The 27,705-nt window shown below is 39.4% G+C and overlaps 2 protein-coding genes across 4 annotated transcripts; both read right to left on the reverse strand.

Moving 5' to 3' along the window:
* Positions 1 to 1,313: 1,313 nt before the first annotated feature.
* capza1b (capping actin protein of muscle Z-line subunit alpha 1b) lies at positions 1,314 to 9,189 on the reverse strand. Its single transcript, XM_017687783.2, has 10 exons — positions 9,068 to 9,189; positions 6,828 to 6,891; positions 6,337 to 6,388; positions 6,138 to 6,201; positions 4,755 to 4,961; positions 3,774 to 3,853; positions 3,529 to 3,607; positions 3,205 to 3,276; positions 2,791 to 2,853; positions 1,314 to 2,636 (listed from the first exon to the last, which is right to left on the reverse strand). The coding sequence occupies exons 1-10, from the start codon at positions 9,104 to 9,106 to the stop codon at positions 2,496 to 2,498; spliced, it is 861 nt and encodes a 286-aa protein (XP_017543272.1). The 5' UTR covers positions 9,107 to 9,189; the 3' UTR covers positions 1,314 to 2,495.
* Positions 9,190 to 20,013: 10,824 nt separating this feature from the next.
* Positions 20,014 to 26,054, reverse strand: LOC119262664. Of its 3 annotated transcripts, XM_037535734.1 has the most exons (6): positions 24,984 to 26,054; positions 24,767 to 24,821; positions 23,614 to 23,826; positions 22,380 to 23,468; positions 21,883 to 22,051; positions 20,014 to 20,616 (listed from the first exon to the last, which is right to left on the reverse strand). In XM_037535734.1, exons 3-6 carry the CDS (start codon positions 23,822 to 23,824, stop codon positions 20,490 to 20,492), a joined length of 1,596 nt encoding a protein of 531 aa, XP_037391631.1. In that variant the 5' UTR covers positions 23,825 to 23,826; positions 24,767 to 24,821; positions 24,984 to 26,054; the 3' UTR covers positions 20,014 to 20,489. The 3 variants fall into 3 exon arrangements, with proteins under 3 accessions (XP_037391631.1, XP_037391630.1, XP_037391629.1); XM_037535733.1 differs by lacking the exon at positions 24,767 to 24,821; XM_037535732.1 differs by lacking the exons at positions 24,767 to 24,821; positions 24,984 to 26,054 and having other exon boundaries at positions 23,614 to 24,151.
* Between the last annotated feature and the right edge of the window lie 1,651 nt (positions 26,055 to 27,705).

Raw genomic sequence — 27,705 nt, forward strand, 5'->3', positions numbered from 1 at the left:
TTGACCCTAAACGTCAAATGGGACTTCTAGGCAGAATGATCATACTGCTGACTTGTATCCAGAGAAATTCAGTTGGTTCTACAGTCTTGTGTGACAATAACTATAATAAGTAACAAAACAGGTGGAGGTTATGCCATGACTTTGAAAATGAAACATTTTTCCCTATGTTATTGAGAAGAACCACTTTAGAGAAGTGAAACGTTTTACATACCAAGGAAAATAAAACCTTTTGGAGTCCATGTGTTGCACTGATCTCAAAGGGAACTAGCCATTAAAGCAGTGGCTGTGAAACTGGATGTGAGGGAATCTATTAAAATCAGACTCATGGATTAAAATAACGATGAGGCACCCTTCCAGTCAAGACGTTCACGGTACAAACTGGTTGCATTAAAATGATACTCTTGACAATAATAATTAGGATCTCTCAAATATTGGCCTAGAATATCAGGCTGTTATATGTAGAACAGGACTAATCTATCTAAAGGGAACTGAGTATCAGAGCAGCAGCACTGAAACTGGATGTGAGGGCATTAATGAGAAATTGGATTTTTACATTTATGGATTAAAAGTATTAATAACAATGAGGCACCCTGTCAGTTAAGGAAGTATAGAATATAAACCATCCATCCATCCATTTTCTAAGCCGCTTCTCCGTCAGGGTCGCGGGGGGATACCGGAGCCTATCCCAGCAGTCTTCGGGCGGAAGGCAGGATACACCCTGGACAGGTTGCCAGTCCATCGCAGGGCAGAATATAAACCATCCATCCATCCATCCATTTTCTAAGCCGCTTCTCCGTCAGGGTCGCGGGGGGGTGCTGGAGCCTATCCCAGCAGTCTTCGGGCGGAAGGCAGGATACACCCTGGACAGGTCGCCAGTCCATCGCAGGGCAGAATATAAACCAGTCGTACTCAAATAATAATAATATATATTGCTGCCTCGTATAGTACCTCGTATTTCTAGTTTTGTCCTTTTTCAATTTTTGACTATTTAAAAATGCTGACAGCAATTGATAATGGGTTTCCATTCAAGTGGCTTTCCAGGCAGAATGCTTGTGGTATGTGGTCCTACACTAGGAGAAATTCTACTATCTGACTGATTCTACTATTATGTTGTGCTTGGCTTTAACCTTCAGGAACTTGACTTAGTATGTTCTAAGGTTATTACATTTAACTGCAAATTACTTTACTAAGTCACAAAAGTCAAAGCAAGCAGAGACAATGCCATCTTAGGGATACGAATTAGTGAAGTTTTCCTGAATTAATAACCATGTACAGACAAAGCTGAAGGGGAAAAAAAGTCTTCTCAATAGGAGTTTCAGTCATCAGTTTGGTGCCAATTCTTTTATTACCTGTGAGTAGCATATACTTTTGCTAAAATCAGCATAAGAGCCGTGTTACAGGACAGAGAAAGAGAGAGAGAGAGACAAAGAGAGAGAAAAAGAGTGATATAACACAGTCTGACAATGCTTCTGTGTTCAGGGTGAATTTACAGTGAGGGGGAAGCACCCAACAGTACCATGACATGAACATGCGACAACACTGGCGGCTCCCCTTTCTGCTCCGGGACAGGAGAGTGCATAGAACAGCTCAGATTCCCTGTTTGCATCATAAGACTCATTTGATTCTGCACACCCCAAAGCGCACGTGATGCCTGTAACAAAGGAGTGCTAGAATGTTGTTTTAAGGACTGCTTAGTAAAATATAACATCTGTATGTATAAATATGAAACTCAGACTTAATTTGGATTTCTTTGCCATGGGAAAGAGGACTTTGTTTTTTTTTTCTTTTATTGAACCATTAAATTTTGCGCACTAATTCTGGATTGACTTTGAATTCATTTAGTAGGAGGGGTTTTAAGTTACAGGTGGAGGGAGATTCTGAGAGAGGGGAGTTAAGACAGAGACTTTTTCCAAAACTCATAAACAAGCCCTCTCTCCTCATATATGCTCTGCAGGGATGAGTTTATAGACTAAGAGGGAAGGAGAGAAGAAGAGAGGAGGTTTGTTCAGAGTATTGGACTTGAGTCAGTAGTTACTGAATGAGACAGCAGTTCTCTGTCATTTTAAAGACAACTAAACCGTACTCACAAGCATCCCATCCATTGCAGCTCACAACAACAAAAAAAAAACCTATGATTTACACGCTTTCAGAGAATTTTGGACAGACGGGACAGATGAATTTACGTTAATGCAAGAATAGCATCGGATTTACCAATAATTTGGATCCGAACTCCCTCTAAGCTCTCGACTGACCCTCCTTCAATAGCTGAGACCGGACTGAGTCCTCTGACGAACCAGAAACCGAATGGAATCGCATCCTCTTTGTAACACCGATAAGAGTACGTTCCTTGACTTTTTTTGTTTTGTTTTGTTGTTTTTTGTTTTTTTTCTGGGAGGGGGGGGCTGTTTCTCCCTCTGGTTAGCGAACAGCATGTAGTTTTCGTTTTGACCGGTTCTGCGTTGAGAGAGAAAGAGAGAGGTGGAACCAGGCGGGTTTTAGGCATTCTGCATCTCTTTGCCGATCTTGTAGCTGAGGATCTTGTTCCAGTCGATCTTGGTGCGGGTAACTGGAAGCTGCCGACGCAGAGCTTTGAATGTCGTATCTGACATTGTCTGGTAGTTCTCGCTGATGGCCGTCTAGGGTAAAGAACATTCAAACAGCCATTTAGCAGATGAAGCCCATGTACCCGCTACCTCAAAAGGGTTAATATTTAACAATAATAATGGACATCACTAACATCAAGTGTTCTAGTTAAGTCTAGCATTTAAATTTTTTTTTACATGTCCTCACCTGGTAATCATTTTCCGCATTTTCAATAATTTTTACAAATTCCTTGGCAGTCGATTCTTCATCCTAAAGAGGAGAAAAGCAATGAAGTACTGGTCTCACCATACAGTACAATACTAAAAGTTTGTGGATCTGATTCCAGAGTTTCTATAGACAACTACACAGAAAAGTAAGAGAAATTTATTTGAAGACTATCTGCATAAAGACTTCATAACACATGCATATTCATTAAACAATGTATTTATAAAGCAATATCTATATGTTTCTGAACAGTTTTGCAAGTAACTGTAAAATATCCTAAGATGTTATATAAAGCAAATGAAATTGCACGGTCAAAGGTTTTTAAATAAAAGTGAGATTCGTTCCATGCAGTTATGAAGCATCATTCCAAGTAATGGAACCTAAATGGTCACTTACAGATACTATGATGGAATCCTCCACCTCTTTATGACTGACCAGCTGAACGTTACCATCCTCATAGTAATGCACCTGCCACAGTACACACACATACAATATTATCATTAAAGAGACAATGCATACACCACTGACTGCAACGCTAAAGGAAATCTGAGATTTTAGAGAGATTACAGGCATCACGTTATAAACATGAAAGAAATACTGTGTAAATTAAACTTAGGAATCAAGAAAATGCTAGACCCTGGATAGCCAGAGTCTCAAAGATATTCTTAGAAAGTGCTTTGACTACACATAACTAGCTGAAAGTTATGCATGAAGACTCACCTGGATCTTCAACACTCCCACCACCTGAGATGAGGACTGGCTGATGGTGAACTTCCATTCAGACCTGCAGCGACCGTTCCTGTACACGCACACGCACACGCACACACACACACACGTCACTTAAAGATATGCTGGACATCAGCTCTGCGTGGGTGAATTCAGTCCTCATAGTTATCATTTACATCAAGGAAACAAAGACAATAAAGCAACACTGAAGAATACTGAAGACTGACTATATAACTCACCAGAAATTTTTTGGCTGAAACTGGTGACCCTCAATACAGGCAATAATGGTCTTCTGACCGTCCACTGTTTTCCCGTATACCTGTTCAGAAAAACAAAGCTGACACTATTGTGGCTAAAGGCAAGCTAAAAAACATTTTATTACAGCATCAACACTATTACAGTGGGCCATATACTTGATTACTAAGGAACAGATTACTGCATCCAAGCCTGTTGTGGTTACTCATTTTTAGAAGAGGAAGTTTACAGCTTACCTTCCAAATCACTACCAACGTGTAAAACAATATTTTAGTAGCCTGTGCATTATTCACTGATTTAATTGCAAACTAAAATCATTATTATTGGTCCAATATTGAAATAATAGGTGACAGAGATGGCACAGTACAGCTTTTTCATTTACAATACTAATACTAAAATGTTAGGTATGAAGTAGAAATGGATTCAGATAAAAAAAAAAAAATAAAAAAAAAAACTGTTTTCCTTTAAAAACCACAACACAAATCTCCACTTATGAGCATCTAAAAAGTCTACCATGCTCAAACTACTCACCACGCTACCACAGGAATCTCTAGACAGTAATATGACACCACATGAGTGTGTGCTACTTGAGGCTAAATTTCTAACAGAATAGGAGGAGATTAGTTTTATTTCTCCCTCCTCTAAAACCCCAGCATTTTCTGATGATATCTGGCCAATACTGGCATTTGGTATGATACTGCTGCCATCTCTATTGAATAAAGTATAGAAGGCAGTTAACAGGTAGGTTTTAAGACCATTAGCAATATGTTATACTTTTCATGATCACTACACTTATGCATAACGTAAACTTGTTTTATAATGCAAAAAAAAAATATTCAGTTAGTATCAATAACATTCTAATGATCTAATACCGTTATCTGTCCATATTAGTGTGTCCTTAATTTATTCACATTCAGTGTTAATATCTTAGTGTGGAGTCACACTCTGTATCTGTATGTGTGTACCGTGCACACTCCAGTAGGGTAGTGCTCTTTGACGTAGGCACTAAGTGCAGTGTCACAGGCATCTCTCCAGGAGTGCAGGGCGGTCTCTCCTTGGTAGGGCTGAGGGTCACTGGCTTCTTTACGCAGGTGATCAAAACGGAACGACTTGCGGCTCCGTGGATCAAAGTACCGTCCCTGACCCAGGTCACCATGCTCTGTGATCAGAACCTACGGAAAGTGCAGCAAGGGGGAAGAAATTAGACGTCATATATGCCCACAAGTACACCTACTTTTTTTTTTTTTAAGTTTTCATGAAGCAGTAAGATGAACTCTTCCCTCAGGAAATGAAGTCTGCCAATAACTGACAGATTCTATGATCACCAGGAGATTCTCTACTACCTCAACACTGCAGATCAGGCTTCAGTACAACATTCAGTGACTTGTGAAAGAACTCTGAATGCAATAGAAATTTAGCTTAATTTACAAAAATGAATAAATGTTATTTGTGACAACTCCTTTAAACGCTTCATAATAAATGTGCCAACAACATTTCTTTGATGCAATGCCACAGAAAGACACTTCTGGTTTCCTTAAAAAATAGAAGAGTCTTTTATATATAGAATCATACATTGAAAGGTTTGTTCAGGAAACCAGATGGGGATTATTCTCATGGACATGGGGAAAAAACTGGGACCCAACTGGGGGGAAAAAAAAAATTAAATCTTACATGTTTGGATATGCAATGATGCCGGATTGAACAAATAAAAATACACCTGAATGATGATTTACTGACAATGATTTAACTAATTTTAAACTGATTTATAGTGATGTTTTCCCATTTTAAATTCTTCAGTAACTTTTCACTGTCTGTACACTCTTGTCAGACAAGTATTTTAAATTATTAATATACATACATTTTGCAAAATGCAGTATTTCATTTGTAGTATTTTACAGAGGAATTGACCTACTAAATTGTATATATAGCTTATGACTTTCAAATATTTAAAGATGTTTTGTTGCTGTTATGTGAGATTGACCAATATTGATTTTTACAGCATTGCTACACAGAAACCTTCTTGGCATCTTTATATGTAACAATATAGGTACACACTCCGAGGATATCCTTGAGTAAATGAGTCTTAAATTAAAGCCCTCACATAGCTGAATCACCCAGTTTTGAGGTAAAGCCAAGATCAAACAATCCTGAATGAAAGGATAATGTTCCAAGGCATGAAGAAATCTTGCTCAACCTACCAAAACCAACCTCTTTTTAAACCAGAGTATTTTACTTAAACAGTTCTTGATGACCATCATTACTGAGAGTCTGTTATAACTTGAGGGCTTCATTTTCACAGAAGTACTAACAATGTGATTGTGTGTGTGTGTTATGTGAGCAACTCTTACCGACTCCTCCGAATTTTCCAGTTTTACAGGGGTGAACTGATCCATGTTATACTGGGCAAAGGCACTAAGAGAAACAAAGCAGGACAGAGCTTGAGAGATCAACAAAAAAATAAATACACAGGCAATTTCTAAGTGCACAGTGTAGTACTAAAAATTATTCACCAAAGGCTACGGTGAATCCACAAAAATGGAAACTTACTGTGATGCCCCCTCCCTGAGGAGGTTATCATTGTTGAGGAGAAGCCGCACATCTAAGGAAATAAAAATTATTATGTATTGTGAAATTTGGGAACATAAGATTACGTCAATAATAAATAACAAAAAAAATTCAGAACAAATGATAGCCTGGAAGGGCTTTATATAGAACACCATGACACAATTTGCCTTAACATGCTTTAGGTCTAGCTTGTATCTGTATATCCCAATATCCTAAAGTAGTTTAATAAGTGAAGCATGCATTTTTAAGCATTTGAACAATAATGGAGAATAATTTGACAGAATAAATTGTTATAAAATATCATAGGCCTACACCAGGTATGCTGATTCTAAAAACCTGAGGGCTCTAATTCTACTCACAGGTCAAGCATAGCTAGCGTTCAATTAAAATGACAGTCTCAAAGGCTTTTATTGTTTAGAAGGAATGTAACCACAGGTCATCTTTCTTTCAATTTACAAAAATGTTAAACATACCATTGAAGACTTCGTTGAACTCGCCGGGCGGAGCATGGGTGACAAAGTTAGCTGCTATGCGGACCTGCACAAAAAGAAGATAAGAAAAAGTGTTAGGTTCACCCTCGAGCCTAGTATTACAGTTAAGACACTGCAAATGGAAATGATTTTCTTAGACCAACAAACTCTTACCAAAAAAAAAAAAAAAAAAAAAAAAAAAAAAAAATCACTGTTTGGTTTATTAGGCTATATTTCCCTTAGTGTGTTTCATGGCCAGAGGGCATGAGTTTCCCATGGTCTTCATAATTTGGCTATAACTGCATTGTTAAGAAAACAAGCTAAACATGTTCCAAAACAAACAAACCCTTTGACCAAGACAAAAGATCACCCTCTGCCCTATAGACTATCTATGTGTTTGAAAGAAGAGTTAACAACACACCATGTAGTTATGGTTTTCCCCACATGCCTGCATAGTTTTACATAGTGGTACCTCCTTGTCTGGGCAATTATAAAATAAATAACTTAAAATAGCTCAAGCACTGAGCAAGTGTCCTGTACTAATAATTTCATCCTGGACCAAACATATTTGATACTGACACTAGGTCAGCACAACATATTGGGTGTTTCAATAAACAGGTATTTCAAAATTCAGGCATGCCCAAAAACACTGAGCTTTAAGGACTCATGCTAACTACCCTTTCTCTGCTCATGCTGTATGCACTGATTGAACAGATCACTGACCAACAACGAAGTGAGAATTATGAAGGTGCAGTAGCACTTCCCCTCTAGAATCAGCACAACTATAAAAAAGCCTTTGAGAATATAGTCTAAAATACAACAGACCACAACATTGGAGCTGCTTTTTGAACCGACACTGATCTCATGCTGTTTCTGAGGAACAAAAAGTGAACCAGTAATAAGCCTTGTGTGAAAACAGGCTGTACTAGTTAAAATGATTAGATGTTTGTTTCTGCTTGGGATCCATAAGTTGGTGGCAATTAGACAAGTATAAGTAAGAAAGGAAGAATAACAGATAAAGCACAGGACCACTCAACAATTTCAAGTGGTTACCAGACAAGGCCTTTCGGGTAAACGCTCATTTTGAGAAAACTGACTCTTTAACATAAAGCATATAAAAGTAACTCTGCTACTTAAGCTGCTTTGAGAGTTTTGTGTACTGCTACTATTAAACCAAAGCTGTTATCAGTTACTCTTTGTATATATTTTGTAATCCTACTATTTTGGAAGTTAACCTATTGCCACTATTAAACAAAATACTTTTTGTAATATCCTGACAACAGGCGCAGTTCTAACAGAAAACTAATTCTGTTAAGATGCACACTCACTATGTGTTAATCCCATGTTAATAAAGGTATCCTGTTTTCCCCTCAAATCAGTGTCATGTTCTCTGGCCAGCGCTTAGGCCAAAAACGCCTCCGTTTTTAACCATTCAGCGGTTTCACTTACTTTCCAGCCACATATTCTGCACACAACTCTGACAAGCTTAAAGCACTGAGATCCGACTACATGCCAGGACAGATGCATTTCAGTTTGCAGGGGCAGTCGCAGAGCAGGGGGAGTAAGGAGTTGGCCAAGTCGAAGTCATTTTATTCAGCGGACCGTGTAACACATTAGCTAGCTAGCCAGCGGATCTTAAACAATCTCCGGCTATCTAACTTCAGTGGAGTCTGTGTTGCAAATCACACAATTCTCTCGATCACTGTTGCTTTTCTTGGCGATATCGAAACACAGAGAATCGGAATGCTAGCACTATTTATGGTTGGCAGCTAGCTGCTCGACGCTGCTACTTCCTGTACTGTTAGTCATTTTGACAAGTAGGCGAGCTAACGCCCGGGCTAACAACCAAGCTCAGACCATTTCAATCAAAGCGAGCAGTTCGCAAATCTAAAAGGACGAACAAAAGGATATCCAGCGCACTGCACTGGTGGCTACACCACTTGAAACACTTGCCGTCTAAAACCGAGTTCTAAACAAAGATTACTAACTGCTTCGCTAGCAAAACAGGGAATGTTTACTACCAGGCTGCCATTCCCTAAACGGGCAGCTTCTATTCAGCTTCCTGTTGCAGCTAGCTAACGCTAGCTAACAGACTGCTAACCGGCTAAAGGCGGTCTGATATGCGCCGTGCGAGCCCAGAATTGACGTGTACCGATCAAAATCGTTTTCGAGGATACAGAAGGACCTGCAGCCCGAATAAGAAGGCAGTTCTGATAAGAACAAACTGAACGAAAGCGTCTTACCTTCTCCTCGTCGGAGAGCGGCTCCTCAAAGTCGGTCATCTTGGCTCCAGCAGACCAGCCTCAAACCGCAGCGCATCATGGGTACGGCGCTGTCACGCTCATAACCATAATAGGTCAGAAGAATGTGATTGGTCCAAATCGGGCAGAGAGACAGTTCAGCTCGATCCTTCACAACGAACCGCTACTGAGAGAGGGAGAGAAAGAGGGAGAACAAGTGGGGAGACAGAGAGGGAGAACAAGTAGGGAGACAGAGAGGGAGAACAAGTGGGGGGAGAGAGAGAGGGAGAGACAGAGGGAGAACAAGTGGGGAGAGAAAGAGGGAGAACAAGTGGGGAGAGAGGGAGAGAAAGAAGGAGAACAAGTGGGGAGAGAAAGGGAGAGAAAGAAGGAGAACAAGTGGGGAGAGAGAGGGAGAGAAAGAAGGAAAACAAGTGGGGAGAGAAAGGGAGAGAAAGAAGGAGAACAAGTGGGGAGAGAAAGGGAGAACAAGTGGGGGGAGAGAAAGAGGGAGAACAAGTAGGGAGAGAAAGAACAAGTGGGGAGGGAGAGAGAGGGAGAACAAGTGGGGAGAGACAGAGGGAGAACAAGTAGGGAGACAGAGAGGGAGAACAAGTGGGCGGAGAGAGAGGGAGAGACAGAGGGAGAACAAGTGGGGAGAGAAAGAGGGAGAGAAAGAAGGAGAACAAGTGGGGAGAGAAAGGGAGAGAAAGAAGGAGAACAAGTGGGGAGAGAAAGGGAGAACAAGTGGGGGGAGAGAAAGAGGGAGAACAAGTAGGGAGAGAAAGAACAAGTGGGGAGGGAGAGAGGGAGAAAAAGTGGGGAGAGACAGAGGTAGAACAAGTGGGGAGAGAAAGAGGGAGAACAAGTGGGGAGAGAGAGGGAGAGAAAGAAGGAGAACAAGTGGGGAGAGAGAGGGAGAGAAAGAAGGAGAACAAGTGGGGAGAGAGGGAGAGAAAGAAGGAGAACAAGTGGGGAGAGAAAGGGAGAGAAAGAGGGAGAACACGTGGGGGGAGAGAAAGAGGGAGAACAAGTAGGGAGAGAAAGAGGGAGAACAAGTGGGGAGAGAGAGAGGGAAAACAAGTGGGGAGAGAAAGAGGGAGAACAAGTGGGGAGAGACAGAGGGAGAACAAGTGGGGAGAGAAAGAGGGAGAACAAGTGGGGAGAGAGAGGGAGAGAAAGAAGGAGAACAAGTGGGGAGAGAGGGAGAGAAAGAAGGAGAACAAGTGGGGAGAGAAAGGGAGAGAAAGAGGGAGAACACGTGGGGGGAGAGAAAGAGGGAGAACAAGTAGGGAGAGAAAGAGGGAGAACAAGTGGGGAGAGAGAGAGGGAAAACAAGTGGGGAGAGAAAGAGGGAGAACAAGTGGGGAGAGACAGAGGGAGAACAAGTGGGGAGAGAAAGAGGGAGAACAAGTGGGGAGAGAGAGGGAGAGAAAGAAGGAGAACAAGTGGGGAGAGAAAGGGAGAGAAAGAAGGAGAACAAGTGGGGAGAGAAAGGGAGAACAAGTGGGGGGAGAGAAAGAGGGAGAACAAGTAGGGAGAGAAAGAACAAGTGGGGAGGGAGAGAGAGGGAGAACAAGTGGGGAGAGACAGAGGTAGAACAAGTGGGGAGAGAAAGAGGGAGAACAAGTGGGGAGAGAGAGGGAGAGAAAGAAGGAGAACAAGTGGGGAGAGAGAGGGAGAGAAAGAAGGAGAACAAGTGGGGAGAGAGGGAGAGAAAGAAGGAGAACAAGTGGGGAGAGAAAGGGAGAGAAAGAGGGAGAACACGTGGGGGGAGAGAAAGAGGGAGAACAAGTAGGGAGAGAAAGAGGGAGAACAAGTGGGGAGAAAGAGAGGGAAAACAAGTGGGGAGAGAAAGAGGGAGAACAAGTGGGGAGAGAGAGAGGGAGAGAAAGGGAGAACAAGTGGGGAGAGAGAGAGGGAGAACAAGTGGGGAGAGAAAGAGGGAGAACAAGTGGGGAGAGGGAGAGAAAGAGGGAGAACAAGTGGGGAGAGAGAGAGGGAGAGAAAGAGGGAGAACAAGTGGGGAGAGAGAGAGGGAGAACAAGTGGGGAGAGAAAGAGGGAGAACAAGTGGGGGGGGAGAGAGGGAGAGACAGAGGGAGAACAAGTGGGGAGAGAGAGAGGGAGAACAAGTGGGGAGAGAGGGAGAGAAAGAAGGAGAACAAGTGAAGAGAGAGAGGGAGAGAAAGAAGGAGAACAAGTGGGGAGAGAAAGAGGGAGAACAAGGGGGGAGAGAAAGAGGGAGAACAAGTAGGAAGAGAGAGGGAGAGAAAGAGAGAGAACAAGTGGGGAGGGAGAGAGGGAGAGAAAGAGAGAGAACAAGTGGGGAGGGAGAGAGAGGGAGAACAAGAGGGGAGAGAGAGGAAGAGAAAGAGGGAGAAAAAGTGGGGAGAGAAAGGGAGAACAAGTGGGGAGAGAGAGAGGGAGAACAAGTGGGGAGAGAGAGAGAGGGAGAACAAGAGGGGAGAGAGAGGAAGAGAAAGAGGGAGAAAAAGTGGGGAGAGAAAGGGAGAACAAGTGGGGAGAGAGAGGGAGAGAGCGAACAAGACAACGCGACAGTTTAAAAATGTGTGAATCGATACCCAGTAAGTGAGTGACAACACACAACAGTGAGACGTGTGACTGAGTTCGTGTTACACGACCCTGAATTCTCCAGTTTTAAAGGGCCACATCACGGAAGACAGATCAGTGCAGTGTTGCATTTAAGCACTGTTAACGTCCCAAATCATCCATTCAGTCCATATATATGGAAACTACTGCATAAACAGCACCTTATCCAATTCATTGTTTTTTGTGATATCACCACAGCCAGATTATAAATGATAGTAATATTAACATTAATTATAATTAATTGTAATTCATGTTAATGTTAATTAATGTTAGTTCTACCATTATTAATAGGAGCATTTCTATTTTGCCAGACAAAGTGATAAAAATATTCACTCCAAGCACATATAAAACTTTACGGGAGATAAAATCCTGTGATGGTTATCTATGTCATATTTATTTGATTATTTACAAGTGGAAAAGCATGTTTATACAGATCCGAGGATTAATAAAGACAATTACACACTGTCTTCTGAGAGAAAAAAAGGTAGGTGATTATATCTCAGAATATGATGCACATTTTGCAAACCAAGTCAAACCAATCATAGCACACCTTTCACTAAATCCCTCTTCCAAATACCAAGCATCCAGTCTTAGTTTAGCAACTGTAACCAGAACAGGACAACTATAAGAAGCTTTCTGAATAAAAGAAAACTCATTGTGTGAGCATTTTTAAATCAGACAGATGATATCAGTAAACTTGAAGACACAAGATTAGAAATGTTGGATTGTTAGGAATGTTGTAATATCACAATGCTTTTAGTTTTGAGACCTTTGGACTTAAATTTGAGTAAAAATATAAACAGAGCACATTTATTTGAGTAATATTTTACCAAAAGTCTCTACTTTCAGCCAAGCGCTGGATTTGTGTACTTTGTCCACCACTTTTTAATACCACTTCATCTTTACAGAAGTATAGGGCAGACAAAGCAAGCAACAGGACAGAACATTTATCATTACACAGTCTTGCACATGACTGGACAGTCATTCTTTTATGAGTACAGTGGGCTCCCGCGAGTGTTGGAAAGAACCACTTTGGTTCAAACCTTAATGATGAGCACTTTTTGTTGGTCTAATCTGAAACAGTAATGTAGTTGAATGTGATGTTGAATGATGCTCTACTGCAGAGCCAGAATCCTGCAGCGTTCAGACAGACCGTCTGACTCTGATTTCTTTACATTGGTGGTGATAGGAACCAGGCTTTGTGATGTCTACAACACAAATATAGCCAGTGAACTCATATCATCAGTTTTTTGTGTGTAATATTAATAACGGTAAAATATTGCTAAATCAGAAAAAAACATGTTTTCTTTGTGGGCTTTCTTTGCATTCATCTGTCTGACATGTTTACCAAAATATCATTAAACAAAGCATCAGGCACTACATTCATAACCATTGCATGTAATGACTCTCTGCGAGAGAACCTTTAGATGCATGAATCTCTTTGTACATGGTTCCTATCACCACCTCTGTGAACAATTCTGACCTGCCAAGTTTCTCTCGAACTGTTTACATCTTCACCATTTCATAATGCTGCAATTTTAGAGAATCAGTGTAATTCCTCTTTAATTGCTAGGCTTACTTGGCATGTGAAAGCAGAAAAAACACTAAACTGTGCCGACCCTCAGTTCCCCACCCTAGTTCTACTGAATAGCTGCTATTTCATGGGAATGAAAGCCTTTCATATCTGCACACGTTAATCCTCATTTTGAAAAAGACTTAAACAGCAGCTTGAGTCTAAAAACCCTTCATGGATGTTCATGTAGACATGTTCAGATCCATTTGGAAGGCCTATAAATGAGCTTTTTTGTTTTTGCTATTGCAAATGAGCTAAACAGTTTCCTACGCCAGCGTTTCTAACTCCACTCTTAGATTTTATGTGAATGTGTTTCATGACCTTTTCTATTTTTTTTGTCACTAATTAGTCCAAGCTGCTTCACTAATGTTTGTGTTTCAGCCTAAGTGGCCTTGGCTGGTTCATTGAATCTTAAAAGCTTCATTAATTGAGTACTGATTAGAGAAGATTGGTAGCAGAAGCAACATTAGTGTCACAGTTCTTCATTCTGGTTAGATTCCTGCATGAACACTATTTCCCCATGGTTGACCTGTTAGATATAGAAAGCTCCACTTACTATATAGGTGCACTTTGTAGCTCTAAAATTACAAGCTGGATTCCATCTGTTTCTCTGCATACTTTGTAAGCCACCTTTCACCTTGTCCTTCAGTGGTCAGCACCCCCACAGGACCACCACAGAGCAGTTATTATTTGGGTGGTAGATAATTCTCAGCACTGCAGTGACACTGACGTGGCGGTGGTGTAACATAGAGTATATTGTGCTGATATGACTAGATCACACACAGCAGCACTGCTGGAGTTTTTAAACACCTCAGTGTCACTGCTCAACTCAGAACAGTCCAGCAACCAAAAATATTCAGCCAGCGTCCTGTGGGCAGCATCCTGTGACCACTAATGAAGGACTAGAGGATGGCCAACACAAACTGTGTGGCAACACATGAGCTACTGTCTGTACTTCACATCTACAAGGTGTACCAACAAGGTAGGAGTGTCTAATCGAGTGGACAGTGAGTGGACACAGTGTTTAAAAACTCTGCTGTCTGGTCTACTCGTACCAGCGCAACACACACTAAAACACCACACCACATCAGTGCCATTACTGTGTCGAGAATGATCCACCCACCAAATAATACCTGCTCTCAGGTGGTCCTGTGGGGGTCTTGACTATTGAAGAGTGGGATAAAAGGGATAATAAATATGTAAATAAATATGTGAAATTAAGCTTTAAAAGCATCTTCAGTGGAGCTTTATGTATCACTTATGATCTAAGTCACAGTAGGCTGGTTGGCTTTTTTCCATAGCATTTAAACCATAAGGGAGCTTCTCATGCAATAACTCTTTTAGGGTCTCTATGAGAGTTTTATAATACAAAGGAGAAGAAGAGACTAGAAATGAATTTATGTGAGGAAAGTCACTAGTCTGATATGAGCTTAATCTGATCAGATATGCCTGTATATCTGACAGTCTCTGGTTTCATACAGGTTGTGCCATTTAATATGAATATGATGCAACATATTTACTATTAGGGCCAGTAATGATTTTAATGCCTTACATGAATAGCCTTTCCCTGCCAGTGTATTTAAGGTGTATGTGTCAAATCGAATAGGATTGTAAAACAGCATAGGACTATCTTTTTCGGCCTGTACATTTTTTTTCCCATTTTCTATTTATTTTAGCCCGTTTCACCATGAGCTACAGTTCCCAGCATGTACGATGCATTGTGTGCTCACACACCCTCCCCCAGTTTTGCCATATTTTGAATCAACAATGGCCAGTTGGGGGTCATAGCAAAATGATAAGTAAAAATAAAATAGAATAAAAACACAGCTGGCCCACAGATTTGTTGAGATTTCTCAATATGGTCCTTTTTCGTGGTTGAGTTTGACACCTCTGATTTATGGATGTGGTAAGACATTACTATTATCCACCAGCAGAGGTCTCTGTAGCTCTGTTCAAAGATTTTTAAAGCCATTCTACCCTGGCTTCACTCTCAGCACTATGTATGTAATGTCATTCAAGGCCCATAATGTGTTCTTGAGTTAAAATGGCAAAAGGTGAGGAGAGGAGAGGAGAAGAGAGAAGAGAAGAGAAGAGAAGAGAAGAGAAGAGAAGAGAAGAGAAGAGAAGAGAAGAGAAGAGAAGAGAAGAGAAGAGAAGAGAAGAGAAGAGAAGAGAAGAGAAGAGAAAAAATTCTTGATATTGAGAGAGAAAATGGCAAGAGAGGAGAACAGATATGAAAGCAGAGAACAGCATAGAAGCGAACAATATCTTGATATTCATCAAGTAGTTGAGAGTTAAGTACCCATACTTTATTTTAAAAGTGAAAAAAAGGCAAGAGAAGAGAAGAACAGTTTGATATTGAGATAATGGTTAAGGTTAAGCCTCCAAACCCCATTTTAAGAGTGAATGTAATGTCATTCAAAGCCCATAATGTGTTCTTGAGTTAAAATGGCAAAAGGTGAACAGAGAGGTGAGAAGAGAAGAGAAGAGAAGAGAAGAGAAGAGAAGAGAAGAGAAGAGAAGAGAAGAGAAGAGAAGAGAAGAGAAGAGAAGAACATCTTGATATTGAGAGAGTGGCTGGGGCTTCGTCCCTTAAACTCATTTTAATGTCCTGGAACTAATCTCCTTGGAGAAGTCAGATTGGGGGGGGGTTCTTCTCTACCTTCTTTTCTCTCTCCTAGGTTGTGTAACACTCCTTTGGAAGCTCATCTGTGATCATTTGTTCTCTGCTGACTGCCAGCAGCAGCTCAAAGAGTCTGTGTGCCCCTCCAAAGCTGACCTGTACAAGGCTGTTTCTGTGTGTGTTGTTGAGAGTGTGTGTATCTGGAGGTTAAAGAATATTCAGAGATTGCTAAACACAACATGTTGCGTTTGGAGACTCAATGGACGTCAGCGCGTGACGTCTAAGGGAGAGGGTGATGTCTCCTGGGTTTTCAGGAGAGTGAAAGAAAGAGAGGTGAGAGAGTCATAGGGAGACTGAGCTGAATCAATGTGATGGTTCTGGACAGTAACAGTATCTACATCAATCAAGAGTGAATGGACACACTCCAGATTAAAATGAGACAGGCTCCAAACTTAAATTAGCCAGGCTCTAGATTTAAACCAGGTATAGACAGGATCCATACTGAAGTTGATGGAGTTCAGGCAATTTGTAGACTAAAATCAGACACAGTAGTAAGAATATAGACTGAATTTACATATACTGTAGAGTGAAATTCATTGAAATCAGAGAGAATTATCAAATCAGATATTATCAGGTATAAACTATATACTAAAATAAGTTCTAGAATACAAAATGCATTAGATATTCTATCTGGTTTAATTATAGACTGACTTCAAACAGAATCTAAACTGAAATCAGACAAGCCCATATTGAAATCAGACAGAATACAGACTGAAATCAGACAGAATGTAGACTGATATTATACAACATACATACCAAAATCAAATGGAATATAGACTGAAATCAGGCAATATCTATAATTAAATCAGATGGAATAGAAACTAAAGTCAGACAGAATACAGACTGAAATCAGACATCTGTAATAAAATCAAACAGAATATTTGCTAAAATCAGACAGAATATAGACTGAAATCAGATGAGATCTATAATGAAATCAAACAGAGCATTGGCTGAAATGAATGAAGAGTGAAATCAGATAACATCTATAAGGAAACCAGATAGAACATAAACAGAATCTATAATGAAATCAGACATAATTACTGTTGAAATCAGACAGAATGCAAATTGAAATTAGACAGAACTAATTCTAAAAGCTGACAGAATCCACATTGAAGTCAAACAGAATATACAAAAACTAATGACACTACAGACAAAAATCTGATAAAATATGAATTAAATTCAAACTAAATCTATTCTGATACATCAGATAGCATTTAGGTTTAGACATGTTCCAAAATTAAATTTCAGTCTTGTAGTAATGCATGACACCACACCATACAACAAAGACCAGCTGGATGTGAAAGTTTCCACCTCTCTGGTCATGTCCTATTGCCCATGCCCAGCCTTCAGCTCTCATCTCACCAAAGAAGCCAGTGTGTGGTTCTCTATATGCCTAACTGTAACCCAGCATGATTATCACTAAATGATCATATCTTGTAATGACCAACAGTTACTTAGTGAGAAACCTCTCTGGTTACATTACTGCATGAGGAGGAGAGAAAGAGGAAAAAAAGAGAATTTCAGAGTGGTGTGCAGCCTTTTGTTGTCCTGATGGCGTCTGAAGCCACAGCTGCTCCCACGGAGATTAACGTTGGCCACACAGCGCCACAGAAAGCAAAAACTGGAACAAATGTGTGTGTGAACTGCTGCATGATGAACTGTCATCGCACTACTGAATACACGCAGCTCAGGGAAGCAGAAGGGGGCAAATATCACCCCTTTGTGATTTCCAGATTGACCACTCTTGTTTGTTGGGGGGTATTTCAATTCACTAATTTCACTTCAGTTCAATTCAATTTGTAGTACCTCAAGAACAGCAGTTCTAGTTAGTTGTGTGGTGCAGGTAGTATTTTACAAGCATTAAAATAACCTTCATAAATGAGCAATATTTTAAAATAGGGGGATAAGCTGTGACAACATACTATTAAACTTGTAAAAGCTTGTCTCTGCTGTTACTCACACTGTTGCCTCCCAGATTACCATCTTTTACTGGGCATTTGTTTTGGGTAAAGCAGAGGTTTTTATTTGCATTAGTAAAAGACAAAACGGATGGAGTGGGTAAAATGCCCTACTAAAAGTGAGGCTTTTACCTGAGTTTGAGTTTTATAAGGCCATGACTCAGGTTAAGAGCTGGTGCTTGCAGTGGCTTAAGTGACTTTTTGTTGTCTTTGAATGTCTCAGGGGTCTAGTGCCCTCATTTTATCATGACTATAAATTTCAATGTACACTCACTCTCTCTCTCTCTGTCTCTCTGTATCTCTCTCTCTCTCTCTCTGTCTCTCTCTCTCTCTCTCTGTGTCTCTCTCTCTCTCTCTGTCTCTCTCTCTCTCTCTCTCTCTCTGTCTCTCTCTCTCTCTCTCTCTCTCTCTCTCTCTCTCTCTCTCTTTCTAAATTCAGTTGGTACTCTCTGTTGATATGTCAGTGTTTAGCTAGATTATTGCCAAAGCAACACTGAAATAACAGAGATTTAAAGTTTCTTTATTATGACTGCAACTTGCAGTACTGTGCAAAAGTCAGAGACCACCATTCATTTCTTCAATTTCCAGTCAGAATGGCCATCAAGTACAAGCCATTCATTTTTCATGAGATATTTCTGAGGAGATTAGACATAAGACAATCTACTTGCGAGGAAGGAAAGGATAACGGCAATGGAAAATAAGAGGAAAAACAGGATTTTAAGAAACTAGAATTCAAAAAATGATTAAGAGATACAGAGGAAATTGGACTCCTAACAAATATTCAAGACCTAGTAGACCACCAGAAAAGTCACCACCAGATAAACAGAACTTGAAGCTTTCAGCTTTGACAGAGAAGAGCAAATCAAGCTTGCTTCAGATCTGAAAAAAATCCACAGGTGTTTCTGTCCATCCTTCTACTGTGAGAAGATAACTCAATACTATGGGTCTGAAAGGATGTGTAACTGCTACTGAGAAAAGGAAACAGAAAACAAAGAAGAAAATTTGTGACAATGGACTGGCCACCCAAGACTTCAACATCATTAAATGTGCTTGGTGAAAAACAGAAAATGCAACCAACTTCTAAGACTGAACTCTGGAATTGTGGAGAAATATCTGAACTAAAGATCAGCTCTCTAAACTGATTTCTGAATCTTGCTGTTTATCCAAAGCACATGTTTGTGTGAAGTCTTACGGAAAGGACCCACAGAGTTGCTAGCTCTTGCTCATTCTGTTCTTATGTTGCAAATGAGATGATTGTTACTGCTTTGAATAACAGATCATAAAATGATTTATGGGAATCAAATGCTGATATTTCAAGCCTTCTACTGGTATATTGCATCACTGTTGCTGTTTACACTGTAAAAAATATATTGTAAAATTTACGGTAAAATACTGGCAGCTGTGGTTGCCAGAATTTTACCGTAAAATAAACGGTCGTAATGTATAATAAATTAGTTTACTTTTAGGCAACCGTAAATTTTACATTAAATACCTGCTTTTTTTACAATACCTTACTGCAAATAAAAAAGGTATACACTGTAAAAGTCCATTGAAATATCAGAAATTACTGTAATATATACAGAACAATGTGTCCTACTGTTCCAGAAAAAGATATTAGTACTGCTGATTTTACGGTTAAGGTTCGAGTTTGATTCCATATTTTACTGTATAAATACAAGTTTTTACCAGAGAAAGAAACACTGTTTGCCATAAAATTAACATGAAAATACTATATAAAAACCATATAAATTAAGTTTTTTGCCATGAATTCACAGTCTGTAACATAAAATATTACTTTATCCTATATAAATTTCCCTAAAATGCCATAGAAATAAAGGTTTGGCCATGAAATATGAAAGTGTTTTATTGTGAAATTAAGTGTGATGTAATTATCTAATATGTATTAAAGAAATTTTGCCCATTAAACAAAGTGTCTCACTGTTAAATGAGTTAGTTAATCGGGTTACGCTATCTATAAAATCTGTAATATAAAATCGTATTACAGTCTTCATAAATACAATGAATGCGCAACACTATTCAATGACATACTGTCAACTTAATACCTGTTTTCTCAATTACTTTTCATTATGTAACACATATGTATCTTATTAAAAATCGCACAAATAAATAATTACACATAAGATAAAAGTTGTATTTAACATTTTAATGACCAATAAAAATCCCGAAAACAAATGTATGCTTCTTATAAAACAAATACAAAATAATACAAAAAATAAAACTGAATCTGAATTGGCTCCAGACAGCAAATAGCCAGGTGTATACACTTACAGTAGCTCTCAGAACTTTCAGTGAACATTTTGGTAAGATTTTAACAAAAACAAAAACAACTGCACTATATTGTCGCTGTCCAAAGAAAAACATGTATTTTCTTTTTTGTGGCTTTTTAGTTTTCTACATCATTTGAGAATATCCTGTGAAAATTTCATGATGATTAGATCTATAGAAATGCTCCAAAATCACTTGGAACAAAGCCTCTTTACATTATCTTACATTGAAAATCCTACTACTTTGGAGATTTTTGGGGCAGCGACAATATGGAACTTGCACTATACCTTAACATACTGTCCATAAGTTATGTCTAGGTCCACTCATAGTCGGCAAGGTCTGCAATCAGAGTGAGGACTCTGGGATTGACAGGAAGCACTTTCTTGTTTTTCTTCCACTGGACTTTGGTGCCTCTTTCGGGATTAATTGAGAAGAAACACCTACATGAAAATAAATAAATACATTAATTAGTAAACAACCAAAAAATGGTGCTGATTGACACCTTATTAATTTACATTATATAATTGTATATACAAATTATATTATATATTTAGATTTTTTTCTAAAACAGCATAAACCAGAAGTCTTGAAAGTAGATAAAGAGAATCCATCCATCCATCTTCCGCTTTATCCCGCTAGTCGGGGTCACGGGGGGCTGGAGCCAATCCCAGCGTCATCAGGTGAAGGCGGGGTACACCATGGACAGTTCGCCAGTCCATCATATGGCCAACATTCACTCACGCACTCACACCTATAGGCAGTTTAGAGTGATCGATCAACCTAACATGCATGTGTTTAGACTGTGGGAGGAAACCGGAGTACCCGGAGGAAACCCACTCAAGCACGGGAAGAACATGCACACTCCACACAGAACGACCCGGACCGGGAACCCAACCCAGATCGTCTTGCTGTGAGGCGACAGTGCTAACCACTACATCACCGTGCCGCAGACACTGAATAATTTTCCTTAATAAATGAACGACCTAGTATAATATTTTGTCTTGTTTGTTTAATTGGGTTCTCTTTATCTACTTTTAGGACTCAAACAATATGTATTGCCTCTATATGCAGAAACATATAAAATTCTGAAAGGGTTGACAAGTTTAGCTTTATAGCACATCACTACTGCAGTATTTAAGATGTAACATACATTTATGTACACTTTTAAGGTGGAATATATTATAAATGTAAGCTACCCAAACTTTTCCTTCTGACCCTTGATATTTTTAAACAGTAAAAGATGGTAATAAAGTAATCTTAGTACAAAATAATAATAATACAAAAGTGTCATCTTTCTAAAAGTCAGGCAATTTTTACTTGCTTAACTATAAACAGAAACAGAACAGTCACACCAGGTGGGCGTAAACTTTGCATGCCACTAGACACAGACACACAGAGACACACACACACATATATTTGCTGCTGTCCAACGAAATACAACTATCTCCAAAATAGCAACTTTCCAAGAGAGGCCAAAAACGTTATTTACTTTTAATGCAAGTCACTGGAACCAGAAATGTTTCCAAACTATTTTGGAGCATTTCTATTGGTCCATTCAGCATGAGATTTTCACACAATATAAACACCAGCTGTTGTGTTCAAATGATGCAGAAAAATAAAAATCGACAAGAATGGAGACATGTTTTTCATTGGACAGTGATGCTATATAACCTGTATTATTAAAAATGCCTACAAAGAAATTGTACCTTTGAAAGAACTCTAGTGTTGACCGTAGTTCCACTGGGTAGTGTATGTTGAAGCAGTAGTAACTGCCAAACAACAGACAGAAGGCATGTATGAAAGAAGTGATGTGGTCGTTGACAACCTCTTGGTCAATGCTCAACATGAACGTCCCAGCAGTAAAGCAGGAGGACCCTGACAGATTAACAAAGCCAAAAAAAACCCAAATAAATAAACTTCAATAACAAAGGCATTAATGTCAGCCACTGAGTAAAAATACAATGGTGTTTACTACATTCAACATGACAAGGGCCAATTGTAATGGTGTACTGATAACCTAGTTGGTTAAAACCAAGCTACTGCACTGGCTGACCTTTGTACAAGGTGAAACAATGATAAGTATCCATAAACTGTTATGCAACATAACCTGCAACAAAGCAAGCCAATAGTAGAATAGTAGGCTGTCAGTACACCAGTAGATTTAGAGGGTTTGGTTACACTTTTAGTTTTTCTGTTCACTTACCACACACAATAATGCAGGGTGTTGCTGGCAACTTCTCTGTCAGAACCTCTTGGGCCAGGCATGTTGTATCAACATAATGGAACAGGTTCTCCTCCTTTTCACCAAAATGAGCCAGTAAAAGAAGTACCATCTGTATGATATCTCCTGGGCAACCATCCAATTGGCCTCTCTCAGTCTGAAACTTGATAAAGGCATCCTGAACCTGTTTGTGTTTTGGTGCATCAACACTTTTTAAGAAGCTTAAGAGGCGTCTACACTTCTTGTCCACATTGGCAAGGAAGCACTCCATTAGACTCACACCAGTAAGTTCTTGGAAGTGTGCTGCCATACCAGCTTCATTGAACAAAAATGGCCACTCTTGGGTAAGTTGCCTGATGCTTGTCCCCTTGTTGATGTCTTTACGCTGCGTGTAAAAGGTGGACTGTACTAATTTTTTCATGTCGTCTGTATTGTAGTTCATCTCTTGAAACATCATCTTCAGCTTTTCTTTTTTTTCTTGTTGACTATCCCCAGTCTCAGAAAGTGGCAAATATTTCAGCTCCCAGTTGACACAGCCATATGTGTCTTGAACACTTGCTTTTTGTTTAGCTGGAACTTCCTCTGTGTCATATCCATCTGATGCTGGCTTGCGTTTTTTTATCTTTGGTGTGTTAGGTCGTTTAACATTGTCAACTCGCGCTTGGAGTTGCTTGGCCAGTGAATGATATCCAGGTCCAACAACATCACCCTCAATGACATCTTGTAGAGATTTTGGATACTTGGCCACCATTCTCTTGCCTATTTCTGTAGTGTTACGTTTGGTTGGATTACTATACACCTTCATAATTTCAGAAGCCACAATCCTTATCATCTCCCGTCGTAGTCGTGGACTAGGTCTTTTCTGCCTTTCAAGACTTTGCAGTAACTCTTCAGGAAGCTTTTGCCATGGTATCTGGAAATTGTCTACCCAGTCTGGGCGAAAAGTGGAACTGCCACCTGGGGACGATGAGGTGGATGTGGTTGATGCTGATGAGGGAGAACTAGCGGGTGGATTCGAACAGATAGAAACTGGAGAGGGACACACTGAGGTTGGAATTGGAGCCGCTGAATCTGTAACAGAAAAACAAAGGAGATAACAAAGGTAAACATTGAATGATGCTATGAAGCCCCACTGAAAATGTAATGTATGGTTAAATTACTAAACAGCTTCCTGGCTTAATCACAATTTTTCATTGTTATACATTAACAGACTTACTGTTCTGGGCCCAGGAAACAACAAGTCTTCTGGCTTGCACTGGCTTCAACACTGGCAGCAAGTCTCCTTCTGTAATGTACTGCAGATCATCTGTAGTCTCTGCACCAAGTGCCTTCAAAGTATCTACAACTGAATTGAGAACTGCTACAGGAAGATCAGGAAAAACTGCAGTAATTGCACTGTTTATCCTCTGTATTTCTGATTCTGCCATATCTGTCAAATACACAAACATAAAACAAAGAAGTTGGACTTTGTACAACTGACATCAGAGCATCTACTCTGACAACATACTGTGCTTCAGTGGGACTATCTGATATCCATTCTTTATGTAAGATGATAATGGCCACATGTCTATCAGCAAACTAATGTGCAGGCACTGCAATCTTCCACTGTCATTTCTTACAGAGTACATATGGTAGTGTGGAAGAAATTCCGCTGAATATACTCGCATCAGAAAATGAAGTGATGAATCATCTTTCACTAACATGAGAATGAGTTCACCAAACTCCACTGAGTCATCATTCCTAATGACAACAAACTGGCCCTTCTTGTATGTTATTCCATTATACTGCACATCTCCAGAAATTTTTGTATTCATTTCAGTGAAGCCAAATTGACAGACTGCATCTTGAACTTGTTGACTGTAAAGTTCAGAGTAAAACGGGGAGTTGTTTTTTACATGTAAGGCTAGAGAACTCACTGACCAAGCTGACAGATAGGCTTGAAACATCTGATGTCTTTCTGAAAGACTGAGACAAAGATTTTTAAAATTCTTCAAACGCCTTGCACATCTTTTAAAGTAACTATGTTTGCTTTCAAAGTGCATAGTCCATAATCGGATCAGTGGGCCAAATTTTAGGATCAATCCTGGGTAGTGCCGTAAATAATGATGCTTTGGTCTCAAGTTGTTATCTGGAAACAGTGCCTTCCTGGAATCCAAATATTCTTGAATGAGAGCATCTAAGTAAGCAACCTGAGGCTTGGAAATTTTCTGAGCACAAACCAAGTCAACTATGTCTTTCAGTTGTAGAGTTAATTGCCACACATCATCTTGTGGATCCTGCACTCTGTCTCCAATTATTAGCGGCAGTAATCTTAAAAAATTCCAATTCTGTATGGCATGACCAGATAGTCTAAGCGTTTTAGGACTGACCTCACATGGCTTGGAGGAAGCTTCTGTGGCTGTATATTTGAACTGCTTAATGGACCTGTTCAAAATGGAGTATGTGAACCATCTCTTTTTCTTCACAAAATACCTCAGATAAAGTGCAACATCATAAGAGAGGACACCTTCAAAAATGTCATGGCCAAGACAAGGGGGCAAACCAGGAAGACATACATCATAATGTTTCAAAGAATTAAACACTGACCTGAACTTTATTCCTTGAATGTCTGGCACTTGTTCAGTCTCTAACTGATCAACTGCAGACCTGTAATTTTCAGTGGTGCGCTCTGGTCCACATGAAGTTGGGTCACAACCCTGAAATTGAGTTTGAGAAATTAGACAGAATCTGCAGAAATATTCTGAGGAACTGAAATTTTCTGTAAATCCACCAATGCAATGTGAGCCCAGGTTGTCTCCGGCAATGCAGTAAAGAGTTCCTTTAACAACAGTTTCATCTGCTATTGTTATCCCTGTCTCCTCCAGGACTTTCAAGTCAGCCACCAACTTCGAAAAAACCTTGGCATGGCCAAATTCTTTAAAGTCTTTCTCTCTACACAACAAAGCCAGCTGCATGTGATCAACACTTGATCGGACATGGGGGGGCACATTTAATAGTGAAAAGTACACAGCCAAAATTTTGTGCTTCCTTTTTGCAGAACCCAAAGGATTCACCACCTCAAATGCATCCTGGTATAAGACCAGTTTAAGACAAGTTGGGTTTTTGTGAAAAAAGGTGTTGGTTTTAAACAATTTACCATCATGGCTGTCACAGAGAACATCTGGTACAGAAACATTATTATTATGATCTACTGACATGAGCCCCTGCCAAAAATCTGACTCTAACATACTCTTCAAAGTGTTCAACACAGGAACATAATATGCAAATCTTTCTGTTCTGTTCTCATCTCTGCCTAAAAACACCCTTTTTGGTTCAATATAATTAAACATTTTCTTAAAGCACTGGGCTCTAGAATATGCTGTTCTCATAGGTCCTGTGTGGCAAGCTGAGAACAAGTCAGATTCCTTCACTGTATCACAGATTTTTACAATATCTTCATCTGATACTGACAAATCTTTCAGAAGCAAGTTTAATTTATTCAAAGTGTATGTTTGTCCCAACTCATGTATATTCTGAATCTCTTCGACAATGCTCTGAATAGTAGATGCTGGAATAAGATGTTGTCCCTGTAATTTTAAATAGAACATACACACATTTCTGAGAAACAGGTCACTGAAATTAGACATATCCCCAAAAGTTTCCTCAGAATGTGATACACTTGCCGTTTCTTGCATGGTAGTAACGTTAAGCTCACTTGTAGAAGGACACTCATAACTTGGACTTTTGAATGAGTCACAAATCGCATTCGCAGAACAGTTTCTGTGTTTTCTGGACATATGGGAGGTAAATGAAGATTTTACAGTGAACACAGTTTTGCAACCTCTTACTGGGCAGTTCACAGCACGTCCCTGTACTATGTGCTCCTTCAGGTGAGCAACCAACTCTTTGACTCCGTCACATTGACGTTCACAAAGTGAAACTGTGCATTTTAGTGATGCTAAATCAATATCCTGAGCAACTGATGACATGGCATTATGGTGGCGATAGAAGTGAGACTTTAACGCTGCATATCCAGAAAACACCTGTTTACAGCCAATTTCAACACACTTGAAAATACAACGTGGTTCATTGCGATGCAGTTTGCAATGTAGAACATACGCCTTTAGAGACTGAACCGATTCTCCACAAATGCAGCAAGAATACATGGTCAAACAAGCACATATCCAACATAAAACCAGGACATTTTAGACTGAAATGCTTGCAAATGGGAACCGCGTATTTCCAAAGCTTATGTGTAAGCACCGCTAAACAGACACTATTTCGTTACGAAGTACGAAAACGCTGTGAATGTATCCCGCCCCTGAAACACGTCTCTTCATTATTAAACACGATCATTAACTTTAGTTTGCTAGCTAATATGCCATATGCTCGGACGAAGTTAGCATAGCCATCTGGGACGCAAACTGTTTGAAATGTTTACCTTGCAGAGCTCCTGCAACGTTAAGAGAACAATTCAAGCCTGACTTGTACGGAGCGCTTCAAACCACAACCGGACAAACGGCTGCCAAATGCGCTGATTGGACGGCGCCTAAACGATGCAACCGTTAGTATTCAAAATCAGGCGCGCGTTCTGTCCACAACCTGTATTCAAATGCGCTTAAAACAAAGTTACTGTCCTTAAAAAATTGACTTTTTAAAAATAAATAAAGAAAGAAATAAATGCTATAATTTTTTTTTAAAGTTGCAAAAAAGTTTGTGTTTCAAAATAGAACACAAAACAATGTTATAACAGGCTGGCCTTCACAAAATATACATATCTTTAATCCAGTAGTCCATATAAAAATGTTACTTGATTTTGTCCAAAATGCAGTGCAAGAGATTTGTCCACAGATTTTATAGTTACTCTTTCAAGATGTGTCATGAGACATAAAAACTGTTGGTTGATATGGAAAACTTATAATAAAACCAGGTTACCTAAATTATTGGAACACAGAAAAAAGCCCAGATATACTGTTTTATTATTTTGCTCAGAATCAGAATATGATTTTGCACTTATACAGCACATAATGGTTTGTGTATTTAACTGAGAGAAAAGCAATACAAAATGTACATTTTCTGTTACTTGCCCAAAAGCTATTAGATTGAACAGTAACAAAATGTGCTTTTCACAAAAAATAAACTGAAAAATTACAGTTCGTGCTGTTATTTAAATTTTACAGAATATTTTGGTTAAAAACACAGTGCAAGAGTATTTAACATTGGAATAATGTATTTTTTCCAGAAAAGAGATGTAAAAAATAGTGTTTTAGACGTTATACATATTTATGGTATTTTACTGTTACAGAAACTGTATTGAACCTTTTTAGAG

This window comes from Pygocentrus nattereri, chromosome 28 (assembly GCF_015220715.1).
Source record: "Pygocentrus nattereri isolate fPygNat1 chromosome 28, fPygNat1.pri, whole genome shotgun sequence".
NCBI classification, from domain to species: Eukaryota; Metazoa; Chordata; class Actinopteri; order Characiformes; family Serrasalmidae; genus Pygocentrus; species Pygocentrus nattereri.